The sequence below is a fragment of the Sorex fumeus genome, unplaced genomic scaffold (genome assembly GCF_029834395.1).
Source record: "Sorex fumeus unplaced genomic scaffold, SorFum_2.1 ptg000098l, whole genome shotgun sequence".
NCBI classification, from domain to species: Eukaryota; Metazoa; Chordata; class Mammalia; order Eulipotyphla; family Soricidae; genus Sorex; species Sorex fumeus.
The window spans coordinates 72,310,362-72,326,464 of NW_026606155.1; the positions used below are offsets into that span (position 1 = coordinate 72,310,362).

General features: G+C 53.9%; 2 protein-coding genes across 2 annotated transcripts in view; one reads left to right on the top strand and one right to left on the bottom strand.

Moving 5' to 3' along the window:
* Positions 1–4,695: 4,695 nt before the first annotated feature.
* CIROP (ciliated left-right organizer metallopeptidase) lies at positions 4,696–12,326 on the top strand. Its single transcript, XM_056133915.1, has 13 exons — positions 4,696–4,987; positions 5,088–5,181; positions 5,270–5,321; positions 5,567–5,710; positions 6,377–6,502; positions 6,656–6,740; positions 6,871–7,016; positions 7,275–7,446; positions 7,935–8,004; positions 8,082–8,178; positions 8,289–8,543; positions 9,753–9,976; positions 12,089–12,326. The coding sequence occupies exons 1-13, from the start codon at positions 4,696–4,698 to the stop codon at positions 12,324–12,326; spliced, it is 1,995 nt and encodes a 664-aa protein (XP_055989890.1).
* Positions 12,327–12,468: 142 nt separating this feature from the next.
* The window catches only part of CUNH14orf119 (chromosome unknown C14orf119 homolog), a 275,876-nt gene continuing 272,241 nt past the window's right edge, over positions 12,469–16,103 (bottom strand). The window contains exons 2-3 of the mRNA XM_056134444.1: positions 15,681–15,772; positions 12,469–13,888 (exon numbers count right to left, since the gene is read on the bottom strand). Coding sequence (XP_055990419.1) covers positions 13,477–13,887 — 411 coding nt within the window. The 5' untranslated portion in view covers position 13,888; positions 15,681–15,772 and the 3' untranslated portion in view covers positions 12,469–13,476. The remainder of the gene's footprint in view (positions 13,889–15,680; positions 15,773–16,103) is intronic.

Here is a 16,103-nt window from a genome sequence, read left to right on the forward strand (position 1 = left end):
GCTAGAGGTTGCACTTCCCACCTCCGTGTCGGCGTTTGGTTTTCCTTTGCGGTTCTCACCGACACACACACACACACACACACACACACACACACACACACACACACACACACGTTGGTTTTTGGGGACCACACACGGCGGCGCTCAGGTCTTACTCCTGGCTCTATGCTCAGGGATCACTCCTGGCAGTGTTCGAGGGATCCTATGGGGTGCTGGGGATGGAACCCACATCGGCCATGTGCACAGCAGTGCCTCACTCCCTGTACTGCAGCCCAGGCCCTCACTGACCTGTTTGGTTGTGGAGCCCACCTGCAGGGACTCAGTGGACACTGCAGGCAGTAGAAGTGTGGGTACCCGCAGAGCATGACAGCAGTTAGCATGAGGGGGGATCTGCAGTGCTGGGCGTGGACAAGGGAACTGAGTAGTTGGGATCATGTTCCAACAGTGACAACAGTCCCCAAGTGACATCCTTCAGGGGCGCATTAGCCTCCTGGGAGTGAGGGTAGAGAAGACCGACATTGGGGTCCTATGGAGATGGGCTGGGAAGACCAGATGGAGGAGGAGAGGCATCTAGTGGTGGCGTGGGACCCTGGATTGGGGCGGAGGGGAGAGGCAGGAACGATGGGGTACAGCGGCTGAGTAATCCAGGGCAGAGGACCCAGTGACAGGCTCCTGCGGCACTGACCCCAGGAGGGCGTGGAGGGGACGAGATGAAGACAGTGAGTCATGGGCATGCATGAGGGAGCACCCACCACCATCAGCACCCACTGATGACCCTCCTCCATCCTCTCTCCACACCCCCCACCCTTGCTTACTCAGAAGTCCCTCCCACTGTGTTGGCCTATCCCACTTCCTGCCAACACCCACTCTTTCTCCTCCATCCACACCCTGACTCCATTTCCTTGGGGCTGCCCCCTCTCTTATCACTTTCCTCCCCTCCTGGTTCTTTTCCCCCACCCTCCCTCCTCAGTCTGCTTGTCTCATCACAACTTTATTTCTCCTGCCTGCTGTGCTCTCCAGAAGCAGTGTGGCGTGGAGGGGTGTTGAAGTCTAACTCCGAGGGGCCATAAAGGTCGTACAGCATGTAGGGCACTTGCCGTGCATACCACAGACACTGGTTTGGCACCTGCTATCCCATATGGTCGCCTGGAGTGATCCCTGAGTGCAGAGTCGGGAGTAGCTCCTGAGCATTGCTGGTGTGCCTCCACCTCCCCCGCCCCCTCCCCCCTTTAAAAATAAGCCAGGACTGGAGCGATAGTACAGCAGGTAGGGCATTTGCCTTGCATGCAGCCAACCTGAGTTCGATTCCCAGCATCCCATATGGTCCCCCGAGCACCGCCAGGAGTAATTCCTGAGTGCAGAGCCAGGAGTAACCCCTGAGCATCGCCGGGTGTGACCCAAAAGGCAAATAAATAAATAAATAAAGCCTAATTCTGAGTTCAAATCCTACCTTTTCTACCTCTCCATGTTGCCTGATTTTCCCTTGCCTGGTAAAGTGGGCTTATAATAATAAATCCAACCTGCAAGGGTTTTGAGAGGATTTATCACAAGAGCATAAAGTACTTGGGGCAACGTCTGCTCGGTGGACTGACTCTTATTCTGACCCTCTCATCTCCTCTCCCCTCACCTCCTGACCTTCCTCTGTACTTTCATCTCCTCCATTATCCCTCTGTCCCGACTTTGTATCTCTTCAAAGCACAGAGATGAATCAGACTAGCAGCGAAACAAGCAGGAAAATAAATGGCAGGCGGATATCATAAATGCTACTTCAAAGATGTGAAAGAAAGGCTATCAGAGAACAAAGGATATGCAAACCAGTCAAGCAAAGTCTAGGGTCAGAGACCCTCTCAGCTGGATCTTAAGGAAGAAGTTTCCAGGGAGGGCGGAGAAGAAACATTCATGCAGAGAAAAGATGTTCCCATGTGGCCGGTCCTGCTGCAAGCAGGTGTGAAGGGGACGAATCCGCAGCCCCCTGGGTATGCCCTGCCCTGTCTCAATATAGCCACAAGGAGGCAGCAAAGCACCAGGAGCGGCTGCAGACTGCAGCATGAACCGGCCCCAGGAGAGTCACCCAGGCCTTGAAACAGTCCAGCTGATTCAGGGACCTCTGGCCCTCCCAACTGAACCCATCCAGACGGTAAGTAAAGGAAATGCAGACAGGTGAACGTGGTGGGGTATGGTAGAGTATATGAGTGATATATGTATGAGGGCCTGGGTCATTGCGTAGCACCACACACACACACACACACACCTCAAAAGAGTGTGGGGGAGGGGGGAGGGGCGAGAACAGCGGCTGGAGCAATAGCATACATAGTAGCATAGTAGATAGAATGTTTGCCTTGCCCACGGCCAACCAGGGTTCAATTCCCAGCATCCCATATCAGCATCCCATATGAGCAGCACCAGGGGTAATTCCTGAGTGCAGAGCAAGGAGTGACCCCTGTGCATTGCGGGGTGTGAAGAGTGCAGCCAGAGATAACACAGTGGGTAGGCTGCTTACCTTGTATGTTGGGGACCCTGGTTCTATCCCCAACATCCCATAATCCCATATGGGCTGCTGAGCTCTGCCAGGTGTAACCCTTGAGTACAGAGCTAGAAGTAACCCCTGAATACACCAGGTGTGGTTCAAAAAGACAAACAAGAAAAAAATCAAAACGCAGAGACTCAGAGCAACAGTCCCAGCCTGGAGAGATAATACAGGGGTAAAGGCACTTGGCTTGCCTGCCGCTGACCCAAAGTATTGGATCCTTCCCACTGCCAGGAGTGACCCTTGAGCACAGAGCCAGAAGCAAGCCCTGAGCACAGCTGGGTGTGTCCCCACACCCCTCCCCCAGTAAAAACAAACACACAGACAAAAAGGACATTGATGAGAACAGAATCTTTGTCAGGTGAGCGCCAGTGCCTGAACTGTAGGTGTTCTTCATTGGAGGGAGTTTGACTAGTCCGACTTGGGCCTCAACAGCATGCAAGGGCTGCTCGGAACAGCCCTGCGGGAGGTACAATCACCCCACTCTGCAAACAGGACCCAGAGCACTGGGCCAGGGGCGCAACTGGAACATGGCCAAGCTGCTTGGACTCCAGAGTCCGGCTGCCTCCCCTGTCATTGGTGGCTCTGGGCGGATCCTGGCGACACGTGCACTCCCCGGCTAGCAGGCAGGACCATAGCAGCAGGGCCTGACTCGCTCCTGCCTGCTCCCAGCCTCCTGGACACTGCCCGAAGGGCAGGGTCTGTTCCTTCATCCCCCGTGGCAGCTGCAGCTGCCAGGAGACAAGGAGGTAGCTTGCTTCATTTGTTTCTTTGTTTGTTTGTTTCTTTTTTTTTTTTCTTGATGGTGGGAAAGAACTTCTTGAAGGGGCTGGGGATGAGGAGCTCTGAGCCCACAGTTAGAGATACTGTTCCCTGAGGGGCTGGGTTGGGAGCCCCTCCCCCTCTGCAGAGGTGGACTTGGGGTGAGGCCTGAACAGGGAAGAGAGGAATCTTACAGGCAAACTAGGAAGGAGGTGAGAGAGAGAGAGAGACAGAGAGAGAGAGAGAGAGAGAGAGAGTGTGTGTACGTGTATGCTTGTGTGCTCTTGGGCATAGGATGTGAAAGCAGGAGGTGAGGAAAGTAAACAAAGTGAGTGTGAGAGCTGGGTGAGCACACTTGGGACTCTCCTTTGTAGAGAATCTTCAGTTTGGGATTTTTCTGCTTGTTTTGTGGAGGGTCATACTTGGCAGTGCTCTTCCCAACTTAAAACTCAGGGTCACTCCTGGCAGGACCAGGGGGTGGATCTAGGCCTCCAGTGTGCAAAGCCTGTGCTCAGATCCTTGAACTGTCTCTGGCCTGTGCAAGTTCATTGTAAGAACTGACTTTGCAAGGGCCAGAGAGGTAGCACAGGGATCAGGGCCCAGCATGCGGCCAACTCTGGGAATCACGCACAGCCCTCCTCTTGGTGTCCAGCTCACGGACAGGAGAGACCCCAAAACGCCTTCCTGTGGGGTCCACCCAGCTCTGACAGAGGAGCAAAATGTGGAACCTGGTGCGCCCCCTCCCCCCATCATATTAACATTCCAGTTCTGGGATCATTCCAAGGGTGTCACTAACTCAGAGGACACTAACCAAAGACAAGCTCTCCCCTCCCCCACCCCTACCCTGCTGCCCCACCTGCTCCCTTCACCACACCCCCTGCAGATCCCAGATGCCCATCTCTGAGGCTCTGCTTCATGGCTCTAAGCAACAGGGATGGGAGATGGAAGAGGGCTGGGAGAACAGCTCCGTGAGCCCAGCAGAGAGCTTCCTGGTTGTGGATATTTTCCTCCATGTACCTTATGGCAGGGGGAGGATGGGAAAGGGATGGGGGTATACTGGGGACACTGGTGGTGGAGAATGTGCACTGGTGGAAGGACGGACGGGCGCTCCATCATTGCATGACTGAAACTCAAACATGAAAACTTTGTAATTCATGGTGATTCAATAATAAAAAAAAAAGACTTCCTGTTTGCAGAGGTGTGTTGGGCCCTGGGGGTGTACCCCCCACTGTGGACCCTGGGTGGTTCCCATCCCAGCTGTAGGTTTTGTCAACAACACTCAGACTGTGAACAATTCAGGTGCAGGGGGTGGTGGAGGGGCCGTGTGGGAGTGTCAGGAAAGGTCAGGCGGGGGAGAAGAGGTGGCTCAGGGCCCTGGGGGGCTGCAGACACGGCAGTAGGGGGAGATGCTGCTGCTCCCGCTGCTGCTACTCGGGGCGGCCGCAGGCCCCTGTCTCCACCGCGAGGCTCAGGAGTCTGTGCGCCTGCTCAGAGCCCCTTTCCCCAGCCGGCCCCGGGTTGCCCGCTCGGCCTCCCTTACATCTTCTGGGCCCCGGGCCCTGCACCCCCTCCGCATCCACACCTGCTACCTTGGGGATCCAGCTTTCGACAGAGCAGGGGGACCCCAGGCCAGGGGACCAGCCCGGGCCCTGGCCGCAGTGAGAGAGGCCGCCCAGCAACTCCAGGGGGTCCTGGCAGGTGAGTGGGGTGGTTGCATGGGTCAGAGGAGCAGGCAGGGTTGGGGGAGGGGCCAGGCACCCTGAAACTGAAGGGGGTGCTCGCCTCTGGTCCTGCCAAGTGTCTCCAGTGCCAGGCCCTCTGCTCCTGAGCCGGGACCCCGCACAGTACTGCCGCGCGGTCTGGGGAGACCCTGAGACCCCCAACTTCCACCGGTGAGTGCATGTCAGTGGCGGGGTGGGCTGCTGCTTCCGGGGAACCCAGGAAGGGCTTGGGCTCTTGCCCACAGTCAGTTCTCTGCAGGTGCAGCCTCTTGAACCCAACGTACAAGGGAGAAAGTTGTCTGGGGGCAAAGGTGAGAGGATGATCTGGAGCTCCACAGCCTGCACGCCCCCCCACTGAACCCCACGCCCACAGCTGCTGCCTGGCCCAGAGCCCCTGGCCCCACCAAACCCTGGCAGCTGGAAGATGCGGGAGGCACCACCCCAGGACTCCCATGTCCATCCTCTCAGAGGACACTAACCAAAGACAGCATTTATCCCCTGTCCCTACCTTGCTGTCCCACCCCCCTCGCTAACAGGCCTCCCCCACCCCCTGCAGATCCCGGATGCCCATCTCAGAGGCTTTGCCTTGTGGCCGGAGGAGGGTCCCCCACAGCTGGCTCAGCCAGACGGGCCTGGGATCCCAGACACTGATTTTCTCTTGTATGTGCGGGTTGCCTACACTTTTAAGTGCCACCAAGAGGTGAGGTTCCAGTCAACTCCCCCCCCACCCCCCCCACAACCACCACTCTAGCTCCTTCATTCCCAGCAGGGAGAGGTAGCACGTTTGCAAGTTTTACTCAGTTGTGCTTCCCTGGGCAGGCAGGGTGGGGCTGGGGGTGCTAGGGCAAATTGAAAATGAAAATACAAACAAAACCCCAACCACTAGACCATTCCTTGCTACCGTCACCTCCATTTTTTTTTTCTTTTTGGGTCACACCCGGCTATGCTTAGGGGTTACTCCTGGCTTGTGCACTCAGGACTATTACTCCTAGCAGTGCTCAGGGGACCATATGGGATGCTGGGAATCAACCCAGGTTGGCCGCGTGCAAGGCAGAAACCCTACCTGCTGTGCTATCACTCCAACCCCCCAGCCCCTCCATTTTCAGGAAGGATTCTTTGTTTGGGTTTTGTTTGTTTTGTTTTTGGGCCACAGCCCTCCTGCTCAGGCTTCCTCCTGGCTCTCCGGAATCACTCCTGGTAAGCTCAGGGGGTCCTCCGGGGTGCCAGGCAAACGCCCTCCCTGCTGTATGATGATTCCGACCCCTTGTTTGTATCGTTTGGCTTTTATTTTTGGAATTTTCAGGAAGATTTCTGCTTCGTTCCTACACTTCCCACTTATCCCCTCCCTTGTCTGTCCTGGCCACAGCCTTCGGTCATTGCCTATGCTGCCTGCTGCCAGCTGGACCCCGACGACAGGCCCCTGGCCGGCACCATTGTCTTCTGCGCCCCACATCTCACCAGCGCCCGCCTCAGTCACAGGGACATCGTCACGGTGACTCTGCATGATGAACAGCAACTGGTGGGGGTGGGAGGCGGAGTAGAGCCCCTCCCTGTGCCCCCAGCGGGGAGGCACCTGCTTAGGAGGGGCCAGAGCGAAGGGCAGGGACCCCTGTGGGGCTGCTCACCCCGCCTGCTGTGTCTTCAGGCCACGTTGCACGAGTTGCTCCATGCCCTGGGCTTCTCTGGACGGCTCTTCAAGAAGTGGCGGGATTGCCCATCAGGGCCTAGCGGTAAAAGAGGAGCGAGGGAGAGAGAGGCGTCCCCACCCTCCCCCAGCCCACCGCGTCCACTAGAGGGAATGGCTACTGTCGTGGAAACCCCTTCTTTCCAGTGAAGCTGCTGCCAACTTTCCGTTCTCAGCTAGAGAGAACTGTTCCACCAGGCGTCAGGTGACAAGGCGAGACAAGTGGGGCCAGCTGCTTCTCACCACCCCGAAGGCCAGCCACACCCTGGCCAGGCACCTGGGAGTGCGGGAGCTTCCCCTGGGCGTCCCCTTGGAAGATGAGGTGAGGACACGAGGAGGCGATGGAGTGATGGAGAGAAGATGGAGCCAGGGCAGGGGTGGGGCGGAGTGGGGGATGGCTCAGTCTTAGGCATGATCATTTGCCTTGCATGTGTGAGTCCTGGGTCTTGTGACCAACACCCCCACCCCCAGCACACACACCTGCGTGCACACACACGCACGCGCACACACGCACGCACACACACATGCATACACACGTGTACATGTCTGGGTGGCACTCAGCTGTCTCCTTCCCCGACAGGGCCCCCTGTCTTCACACTGGGAGGCCCGGCTTCTTCAGGGTTCTATCATGACTGCTACCTTCGACGGAGCCCACAGAACTCGACTTGATCCCATCACTCTCGCCGCCTTCCAAGACTCCGGCTGGTACCAAGTCAACCACAGCGCTGCAGAAGAGCTACTGTGGGGCCAGGGTGAGACCCAGAGTGGCAGAGGGGCGCACTTCACCCCAGGTGGCTCAGAGGCATGCTCCAAGGCTGGAGAGAGAGCATAGCCGGCACCCAGGAGCATGGTCAAGAAAAACTCCTGAGCACTGAGCCAGGAGCACCAATATGTGTGGCCTGAAACCACACCCCCAACCCCACTGGCCAAAAGGAAGAAGGGATTATACATGACTGAGGTGTCCTGGGCACTGTCAGTCTAGTTGGCATCAAGGGGGGTTGGGCTTTGTTGCCTTTTTTTTTCTTTTCGGTTTTGGGGCCACACTGGCAATGCTCAGAGGTTACTCCCGGTGCTGCACTCAGGAATTTCTCTTGGAGGTTCTTGGGGAACCATATGAGATGCCAGGGATCGAACCTGGGTCGGCCGCATGTTAGGCAAACGCTCTCCCCCTGGTACTGTCCTTACGGCCCAAGGGGCTTTGTCGCTTCTGATGCTCCATCTCCTCCTCTCTCTCGAACAGGCGCTGGCCTGGAATTCGGCCTGGTGACCACCTGTGGGACAGGCCCCTCAAACTACTTCTGCACTGGCAGGTGAGTGTGCTGAGTGGTGGCAGGGCTGGATGGTCCTCCAGGACGACCCTAACGTCACTCTTATCCTCTCCACCCAGTGGGCTGGGCTGCCACTACCTGCACCTGGACAAGGGCCGCTGCTCCTCGGACCCCCTGCTGGAAGGTTGCCGAATGTACAAGCCCTTGGCCAGTGGGGTGGGTGGATTCCCAGAGGGGTGGCTGCAGGGGAAGGGAGGGGCCTGTCGGTGTCTATCAGCTTCTCCCCACCTGCTAGAATCTCCTTGACCTTCTCCCCTGCCCTCCAGAGCGAGTGCTGGAAAAGAGAGAATGGATTCCCAGCTGGGGCCCAGAATCCCCATGGGGAGATCCACCACTGGCAGAGCCGCTGCTTCCTTGCCAATGTCACTTCACAACGGCTCCCTGAGGACAAGGCCGGTGGCCCAAAGGAAGCCCCGCCCACAGGCCGCTGCTACTTACATCAGTGCAAGGAGCATGGAGCATACGACGTGCAGGTGGCAGGAGCCCCTTGGACCCCCTGCCTTCCAGGACAGGTGATCCAGGTGGGTACAGGTACCTAAGAGGAAGAGCTGTGCCCTGTGGCACAGAGGTTTGGCAAAGCTTCCGCAGTGCAACTGCCTATTCTGATGCTCTCTAAATCCATGACAGGAACTAACTCAGAACAGGTTTCTTAAACCTTTCAACTCATCATCCCGAGAAAGTTTAATGCAGCCCAGTTATATAGGTATATAAAAAAGGAATCCGAATCACAAGTTATAATAAATCACAAACTTCCTTCAAAACCAATTTTTGTTTTGTTTTGGGTCGCACCTGGCAGTGCTCAGGGCTTACTCCTAGTTCTGTGTTCAGGGATCACTCCTGGTGGGTTCAGGGGGCCATATGCGGTGCTAGGGATCCTGTCAGGGCTAGCAGCGTACAAGACAATGCTTACTATTTCTCTGATTTTCCAAAACAATTTTTTTCCCTAAGTTTTTGGGCCACACCCAGCAGTGTTTAGAAATCACTTCTGGCAGTTCTTGGGGGTACTGTATGGGATGCTGGGGATTGAACCCGGGTTGGCCATGTGCAAGGTAAGTGCCCTACCCACTGTACTATCTCTCCGTCTCCTTCAAAACAAATTTCTAAGATTTTTCTTGGAGCTGGGGCGATAGTACAGCAGGTGCTTACCTTGCTCACTTACCTTGCTCAAAGCCAACTCAGATTTGATTCCTGGCATCCTATATGGTCCCTCAGGCACCATCAGGAGTGATCCCTGTGCAGAGCCAGGAGTGAATCTGGAGCACTGCTGGGTGTGACCCCAAACCAAAAAACATATAGAGGCTGGAGCAATAGCACAGTGGGTAGGGCATTTGCCTTGCACGCGGCTGATCCGAGTCGATTCCTTCACCCCTCTCGGAGAGCCCGGCAAGCTACCGAGAGTATCTCGCCTGCATGGCAAAGCCTGGCAAGCTACCCGTGATGTATTCAATATGCCAAAAACAGTAACAACAAGTCTCACAGTTTGTTGTGAGACGTTACTAGTGCCCGCTCGAGCAAATCGATGAACAACGGAAGGACAGTGCTATATGTATACATATATATATATATATATAGAGAGAGAGAGAGAGAAATTTTTGTGACTCCATACTCCATATGGGGTTACAACCCCCAGATTCCCCGTTTAAGAAGCCAGGTCTACATTATACTTGCCCACTAAGGGGTTTAGTCAGGTTGTCAAGGCCGGAACCATTGTGCTACTCTTTGTCTCGCAGATACCTGGGTACAATGGTCTTCTCATCTGTCCCCGGGATCGGCTCTGTCGGAGCAATGCCAGGACCAATGCTGTTACTGTCCCACCTGCACGTCTTCCCACCCGAGACCGACTGTTGGAGCTGTCTGGATTAGCTGGGCCCCCGGGCCTCTCCCTGGGGGAGGAAGAGCGACAGCTGAGTACCACAGTCCTACCGGCTGTGGCAAGCACAGGTGGCGCTGGCAGGTAAACGGGTGGTTTGCCTTTTTGTGTGTTTTGGGCCACGTGTGGTAGTGCTCAGGGATCATTCCAGGTGAGGCTCAGAAGACCATGAGGTGCTGGGGATCAAGCCTGGGTCTGCCTGCCACATGCAAGGCGAGCAGCCTACCAATGTACTCTCTCCAGCCCTGCATCCCTTTTCTTTTCTTTCTTTTTTTTTTTGGCCACATTTGACGGTGCTGAGGGCATTCCTGGTGGTGCTCAGGAGACCATGTGTGGTGTCAGGATTCAAACAATTTCAGCTGTAGCTGCATGGTTGGCAAAAACCTATGTACTATCTCTTCAACCCCTCTATTTCTTTTTTTTTTTTTTAAGGGAGGGGTGTGCATCTGGCAGTACTTACAGGCTTTTCTTGGCTCTGATCAGGTGTGACCCCTGGAGATACTCAGGACCATATGTGGCACCAGGGATTCAAAGCCAGGTCAACAGGATGCAGGCAAGCCCCTTAACTCCTGTACTATCTCTCTGTTCACTCCCCTTGACTCCCCTTCTGGGAAAACACACATACCCTTTTGTTCATTTTTGTTTTGGGGGGTGTGGCCCTGTGATGCTCTGGGCTTACTCCTGGCTCTGGACGCAGGGCTATCACTTCCAGTGGTGCTCAGGGGACTCTACAGGGTGTCAAGGCTGATCAAATCATGGTCAGGAGCATGCAAGGCAAGTGGCTTAATGATTCAAGTGGCCTTGAATGATTTCTACAGTCCCTCTTAAAAAAATTATTTTTGGTTTTTGTTTGAGGGCTACATCCAGCAATGCTCAGGTATTACTCCTGGCCAGCTCAGAGGAGCACACAAAGCTGGGGATCTGGGGACCTAACCTAGGCTGGCTGTGTGCAGGGCAAGCACCCTACACTTCCTATTTTATTTATTTTCCATCTCTTTCCTTTTTCTTGTTGCTGGACATGCTCAGTTCTAGTGTGGAGATTGCATTTTGGCATGCGGGGTGACACTGAAGATTGAACTCATTACCTCAGTTCCTAAGGCAGGGATTCTATCAGAGCTATCCTTGAACCCCCTCTCGTCTTTTTTGGTTTTCATTGCACACCTGGCAGTGCTCAGGAGACCAGACTGGATCATGGAATTCCACATCAAAGCATCATCAAGTCCTTTGAGCTCTCCTGTTTGGTCCTGCCATCCTCAAGCACAAAAGCTAGTTACCCCTATTATTCTTTTTTCTTTTTGGGTCACACCCAGCAATGCACAGGGGTTACTCCTGGCTCTGCACTCAGGAATTACACCTGGTAGTGCTCAGGGGACCATAGAGGATGCTAGGAATCGAACCTGGGTTGGCCGCTTGCAAGGCAAATGCCCTGCCCGCTGTGCTATTGCTCCAGCCCCACCCCTATACTCTTGCAGGAGTCATTTTCCTCACTGACTTCCCACAATTTAAGATTTGGAACTTGGGGGCCAGAGAGTACAGCAGAGATGGTACTTACCTCGCATGTTGCCAACTGGAGCTCAGCATCACTTATGGTTCACCTGACACCACCAAGAGTGATTCCTGAGCACAGAGCCAGGAGAAAGCCCTGAGCACCAAGTGTGGTTCCCTCAATATTGGACTGGGCAGATAACTATGTTTTGCAAGCTGGAGGCCTGGTTTTGATCCCTGGTACTAAATGGTCCCTCAATCACCATTGGAAACCACTCTGGATGCCGAGAGTAGCCCCCAAGCTCTCCCAAGTGTGACTCTGAACCCAAACACTCCCCACCCCCACTGGCAAGAAAAAGAAAAAAACAGGGGTTTTGATTTTCTTCTTACTTTCAGGTTTTATATTTCCCTTTTTTAGCTTACTGCTGGAGAAAGCAGGTATTGTAAGGTCTATTAAAATTAAAGCCCTCCAAATTCCTAACTCTTGGTATCCCGAGGAAGATCCCTAACTCTTGGTAATCCCAAACATTATCCCAGAGGGCCGGGAGGCAGCTCAACAGGCTGAATGCAGGCTCTGTATGCAGGAGGCCCAGGCACAATCCCTGGCACCACCTGATCCCGAACACCAAGCTAGCCATCCCTGAGCACTGTTGGATATGGTCCCGCTCTCTTGCCCCCAAAGAAAACCAACTATTCCTTCTATGTTCTCAGGTTTCTGGCTACCTCAGACCATGACCACAATTCTGCCATGACTCATGGAGCACTGTCCACAGGACTTTGCCTAATGCTGGTTGTCCTGGTGGGTGCACTGGGAACCAGGGCCTGCCGGGAGCGAGGTGCTCCTCGGGTGGGGCCCTCTCCCCCTAACCACTCCCCAGAGCTCCCAGACACCAAGATCCAAGTGGAGGAGGAAGGTCGGAGGGATGCTGCCCAGAACAGAATGGGATAGGGTGGAGGTTATTGCTGTGACACAAGATGAAAAGTCACTTTATATCCTATACTTCAAGTCTGACTTTCTTCAGATTGCCTTTGTGTATCAACTCTATATAGTCTTGTAGGAATAAGGTAAAGGAGTAAAGTTTTGGAAAATTCAGTCTTTATTTTTATACAAAATTAAAAAAAATTAATAAAACCCTTTAACCCAAAACAAATTGCTACTTGTCATTGTATAAAGCAAAGTTACAGAATACAGCTACCTGTTCCAAGGGTACCCATATAGGCTTTGGGGGAGCTAAGGGGATCATTGCTACTTGGATTGAAACACAATGTGGCTGAAGTTAGTAGTAGCTACCTCTCTTGAGTCTCCATAATCCTAGGAGACTCCATCACTAGGAAAGCTAGGAGTTGGATGCTATATAATTACCACAGAATCCAGGCAGGTGATGAAACCAGCCCTCTGGATGCAGTGAAACCGCTAGGAACATGGCTTTTCCCTGGAGGTATGCTCTACACAAGGCAGCTCTGGGTTCAATCCCCTGCACCACATGGTCCCCAAGCACTACTGGGAGCAGTGCTCCTGTCCCCCCATTCCCTTCCCAACACCCCATCCCAGAGACCCTTCACTTCTACTTCCTGAGTAGATGGACACTATACCCACTGGGCTGCAGCAGGTTTGAATTATGTGTAAGTTGCTTTTATTTATTTATTTGCTTTTTGGGTCACACCCAGCAGTGCTCAGGGGTTATTCCTGGCTCTGCATTCAGGAATTATTCCTGGAACCATATGGGATGTCGGGGACTGAACCCGGGTCAGCCATGTGCAAAGCAAGTGCCCTACCCGCTGTACTATCACACTGGCCCAATGTGTAGGTTCGTTTTGATTATAGTTGAAACAGACGCCCTAAAATCTTGAGGCAAGAGCTTCTGAAAAGCAGCAGCGTTGGCTGGTAGGTTGTTTATCTGGAGTTGCTTTAGTGGCACACGTTTATGCTAGGAATCTTGCTGATGGCCCTGTTAACACTGAAATCACCAGCCCGGTCAGCAAGTTCAGTCAGGTGAGGACCCCCGCCAGCCAGACTTGGACATGGCTTGGACATGACAACGGTAAAACTGTCACTCAGTTCCATCAGCAACAGTCATCTTCTGTTACTGTTGTGGCCCTCAGTCCTTACCAGCTGTAGCAGCCACTGCCTGGTAAAACTGGGCCACGAAGTCAGGTTCACTGGCTTCCAGCTGCCTTATGAATTCATTGCGCTCCTCCTCCGCCCAGCCTCGAAACCACTGATCCCAAAGCCGTAGCTGGCACTCAAAGATACAAGGTGGCCGGTTTGCTCCAGACACACAGAGTTGCTCCAGACCTTCCAGCAGCAGCTGTATCTTCCCAGGCACTGCCTTCGCAACCAAGTCCTGCAGGAAGCGTTCGCGCTGAGGACCTGACCAGCTAGTGAACCAGTGAAGAACACACTTCATCTCCTGGGAAGTGATGTAAGACATTGGGGGCGGGGAGAGGTCCGGAACACTGTCAGGCACGGAGGGGAATAACGGGGGTGTCCCAGAAGATTCCAGTGGCATCCTGAAACATGAAAGCCCTGTTACTCTCTGAACAGAGCAAATAAAATACAACGTTCCAAAAAAGAACTGTACCATGGTCAACAATGTTCCAACAAGGAACATGTCAAAATGTGCTGCGAAAATCACTTCCTGCCCATTTGATTTGCAGGAAAACAACAGGATGTTATTTACATTTTTAACCCCACTACCATAGAGTAATCCAAGAATGATTTAGAATGACTTCACTTCTTACTTGCCAACCTTCCTCTTTTTTCCAAACCTATTACCATCCTAATCTCTGCTTCAATCATCTTTTTGGAGAGTAGGTACATCTGGCTCAAGCTTGCTTATTCTTGGCTCTGCACTCAGGGATAACTCCTGGTGGGCTTGGGGGACCATATGGGATGCCGGGGATAGAACCTGGGTCCACCTGTGCAAGCAAGTGCCTTATCCACTGTTCTACTGCTCCAGCCCTGCTCCCATCATTTAAAGATTCTGGAGATCAGCACCAACATATTTCTCACTCAATCATTCTCACTTGCCTCTGTAATATTAAAGGTTGACTAAAGGAAACACACAATAATCAATGCTGTCTAACCTGTCTTGCCTTAAAAAAAAAAAGGTAACTTCCTCCTCTTCCTAGTTGAATCTGTTGTTGCAGTGACCTGTGGTAATTGTGTGTGCACACAGGTATATATACACAGAGCTCACATTCTACACCTTAAATTCTTGTACATGCATTTGGTTGGGATCTAGCTGCTAATCATTCTCCAGTTACCAAAGAGGAAAGAAAAAAAAAACCGTATCATAAAAGGACCTTTTTTTGCAATAGTCCATTGCCTTTGAAATATACCAAAAACTTTATGCCATTCATTACTTCCTCATATTCCCTATGAAACACCAAGAGAATTTAAAGAACAAAGTGAAGGCACTTCCAAAAATAATACAACACGAAAGAGTAACATAGCTGCCCCACGTTTAGAAGAAAGAAAAGCAACCTCAGGGGTTTGGTGGCTGGGGCCAAAGTGTAGTACAGCGTTAGGTAAGGCACTTGCTTTGCACATGGCTGACCCAGGTTCAATTCCCAATCGATACCGCATATAGTCCCTTGAGCCAGCCAGGGAGTGATCCCTGAGCACAGAGCCAGGATTTAAGTCCTGAGCAAAGCTGGGCGTGGTCCCCCAAAAGCCAAAACCAAAACCACAGCAACAACAAAAAAGGGCTTGGAATCTGACCAGTGTTTCGTGACTTTTTCACACTTTTCTTTGAGCGTTGGCCCTGTCCGCGGATTGTCCTGCCACGGATCTGCACCACCGACGCAACTGCACGGTCGGCCAGCTCGGATCGCTGTCCCATCCTGGTGGAACCCATCCTAACGCCCGAGAGTAGGAAACCACTTGTCTGACCGGTCTCCCGTTCGTCTCTCCCGCAGCAAGCTGGGAGTATTTGCAGAGACGAAATAAGGGACTCCCACCCCCAAAGCAATTGACCTGCGCTAGGTATGAAAGTGGCTTCGAGGGTCTTGCCCACCGCCGCCCCGGAGGACGCCGGATCTGCGACCCACTCTCCCCGAGTCTCGGGACACGGCTGCGACGGCGACCACGGATCCGTTCAGAGCCGGGGTGCTGGTCCTTGCAGCCTCTGGAGCCCGCCCAGGTGGCCTGCAGCTCGGCCCCCGGTTGCATTTGCAAGCGGTAGAGGTTCGGGGCACGTTCCGGGGGGCGGCGGCTTTCTCCCTCGATTTGTTCTACGGAGGTAAACCGCCAGCCCCCAGGCCGGAGCCGGCCCCAAGGAGAGGTTTCTACTTCGCTTACCTCCCCTTTCCTCTCACAGGGCAGCCGGAGACCGTCTCCAGGGGGCTTAGTCCCCAATTACCACAGCCGCTTCCATGTTTCCTGAAAACCCTCCTGAAAACCCTAAACACAGCCAGCCCGGCAGCCCACGCACTTCCGGTCCCGGCCCGGCCCCAAAGCACCCAAGTGCCTCCGCGCCCCGGCCCCGGGCACGGAGAGAGCCGAAAGGCTCCGAATACGCTCAGGCCAGAGCCGAGTGCTTCCGAGTCTGTTCGCTTCCCAGCCTCGGGAAGACGAAGATACCCGAGTCCCGAAAGCAGGGAGAGGGAGGGGGCGAGGCGGAGAGGAGGGAGAGCGCAGATTGGTGCCGAGGTGGACGCGGAAACACCCGAGCAGTTCCGGAGACACCCGGGGAGCGCTGAGTGGTAATCGAGGGGTTGACTG